The sequence below is a fragment of the Quercus robur genome, chromosome 2 (assembly GCF_932294415.1).
Source record: "Quercus robur chromosome 2, dhQueRobu3.1, whole genome shotgun sequence".
NCBI lineage: Eukaryota > Viridiplantae > Streptophyta > Magnoliopsida > Fagales > Fagaceae > Quercus > Quercus robur.
The window spans coordinates 42,011,492-42,013,734 of record NC_065535.1 but is presented as its reverse complement, the minus strand read 5'-3'; the positions used below and the strand labels follow the sequence as shown (position 1 = coordinate 42,013,734).

Below are 2,243 nucleotides of genomic sequence, written 5' to 3'. Positions count from 1 at the left end.
CAGCAAACCCACATAGCATCTCCAAATCAGGAGCAACCAGAAACTTGTTTATACTAACCCCAGTCCAAGTTAAAATTGGGCCTACTCCTGACCCTCACCTCAACAGCCCACACATCCCTATAGTTAGCCCACCTCAGACTGATTCCCTCTCATAAACCCAACCCCAAACCACTCTTCCCCCTTTACCATCTCTGAACCATCTAGATGCTCAAATCCCTCATCTCCTCGATTGTCCTTCCACCACCAAATTCCCCTCATTCCATAAGCCAACTAACCCCATCACCCTAAGCATCCTCATCACCATTCATACAACCCAAGACCAAATCACCCCAAATCTGTTAAAGAGAAGAACTCCAAGGCAGTTAACAACAAGCGTAGCCAAGCGTCTGAGGAAGGCAGCTACGAGCTCTGAGTCATTCTACTTCGATCCTAACACCATCAATCTGATTCCTCAATCAAAGCTCGAACAATATATTCTCAATGAAAGGTACAACCCAATCTGCTCTAACTCTTTGGTTCACCATGATGAATATCTATCTCTCCCTTCCCTTGTTTCCACTCCAGTTACTGCAAATGAGGATTCTCGGTTGGAACTGTCGAGGCATCTGCAACGCCTCAACAGTTCGAGCCCTAAGGGCTCAAATAAAAGGGGCTAGACCCGATTTAATTTTTTTGTCTGAAACTAAAGCTACTGATGTTCGCATGGATTCTGTTAAATCCTCTCTCTATTTTGAAAATAAAATCGTTGTGGAAGCTAAAGGCTCAGCTGGAGGTCTTTGTATTATGTGGAAAAATGGTCTTTCAATCATAGGTGTGGAACACAACAAAAACATGATCGCCATCAAAATTTCCAATGTAGTCTGTGACTGGCTCTTGGTTGGTTTCTATGGGCCCCCATACCACTCCAAAAAGAAAAAGGCCTGGGAAAACCTTTTCGCTCTCTTGGAATCACACCAAGGCCCCTGGGTTTGTCTCGGAGATTTCAACTTCGTGGTAAATGACAATGAGACTCTTGGTAGCAGGAAAGGTGGCTCATTTACTACTAATTACCTCAAAGAGCTCATGGCTGAGTTAGGTGCCATTGATCTTGGCTTCACAGGCAGCAAATTCACATGGGCAAAAGGCAAGTGGGGTAATGCTCCTATCAAGAGGAGACTTGACAGAGGTGTTGCAAGCATATCGTGGAGACTTGCATTCCGGAAGGCTAGCATCGCCCATCTTGGTGCTATAAAATCTAACCACACTCCTATCTTATTGGATACTAATCCATCAGAGTCCTTTGCCCACAGGCCATTTCGCTTCGAAGCAGCCTGGCTTAGAGATAATAGATGTCCTATTGTTGTGGAGAATTCGTGGAAAACAAAAACTACCGGATCAGAGTTTGTCAAGCTTTATAAAAAGCAAGCTGCTACCAGAGATGCTCTTCGAAAATGGAACAAGGAAGTCTTTGGCCAATGTCAAAACAAAATAAATTCCCTCCTCCAGAAAATTAAGCATGTCCAAGATAGCCCTCCGTCCCAAGAGAATGAAGCAACTGAAATCTTGCTGCAGTCTGAGTTATCAAAGTGGTTAATTAGAAGCGAAGCCCTTTGGCGCCAAAAGTCTAGAGAGCTTTGGCTCAAACTAGGGGATAAAAATTCAAGATTTTTCCACCTTTCCACCATCATCCGGAGAAGGAGAAATAACATCGATGCGATAAAACTTGAGAATGGTTCGTGGAGTTCAGATTTAAAGGAGATCTGACAGCTCTTTCTGGATAACTTTAAAAATTTGTTTAAAGATGAGGACATCCATTTCCCAAATCACCTTGATCATCTGGTCCTACCTTGCATAACAGAGGATGAGAATGAAGAACTCTTATCCATCCCTTCCCTTGAAGAAATAAAATCCACTCTCTTCCAGATGCAAGATCTCAAAGCCCCCGGTCCTAACGGTTTTCCAGCCATTTTTTATAAGCAAATGTGGCCTACTGTTGGTGATGAAGTGGTCCGTGCAGTCACTTCCTTCTTTCAATTAGGCTCTATGCCTAAAGAAGTTAATAGCTCCCTCATTGTGCTCATCCGAAAAACCTCTAGCCCCTCAACGGTTAATCACTACAGACCCATAAGCCTCTGCAATGTCGTATACAAAGTCATCTCAAAGCTCCTTGTCTCCAAACTTAGGCCTCTCCTTGACAAAATCATCTCCCCTGCCCAATCTGCCTTTATCCCAAATAGGTGGATCGCTGAGAACCAAGTCATTGT

At 43.8% G+C, this 2,243-nt stretch overlaps 1 protein-coding gene across 1 annotated transcript; it reads left to right on the top strand.

The window, feature by feature from the left end:
- The first annotated feature begins 702 nt into the window (after positions 1-702).
- LOC126699157 (uncharacterized) lies at positions 703-1,743 on the top strand. Its single transcript, XM_050396814.1, has one exon. The coding sequence runs from the start codon at positions 703-705 to the stop codon at positions 1,741-1,743; it is 1,041 nt and encodes a 346-aa protein (XP_050252771.1).
- Positions 1,744-2,243: the final 500 nt, after the last annotated feature.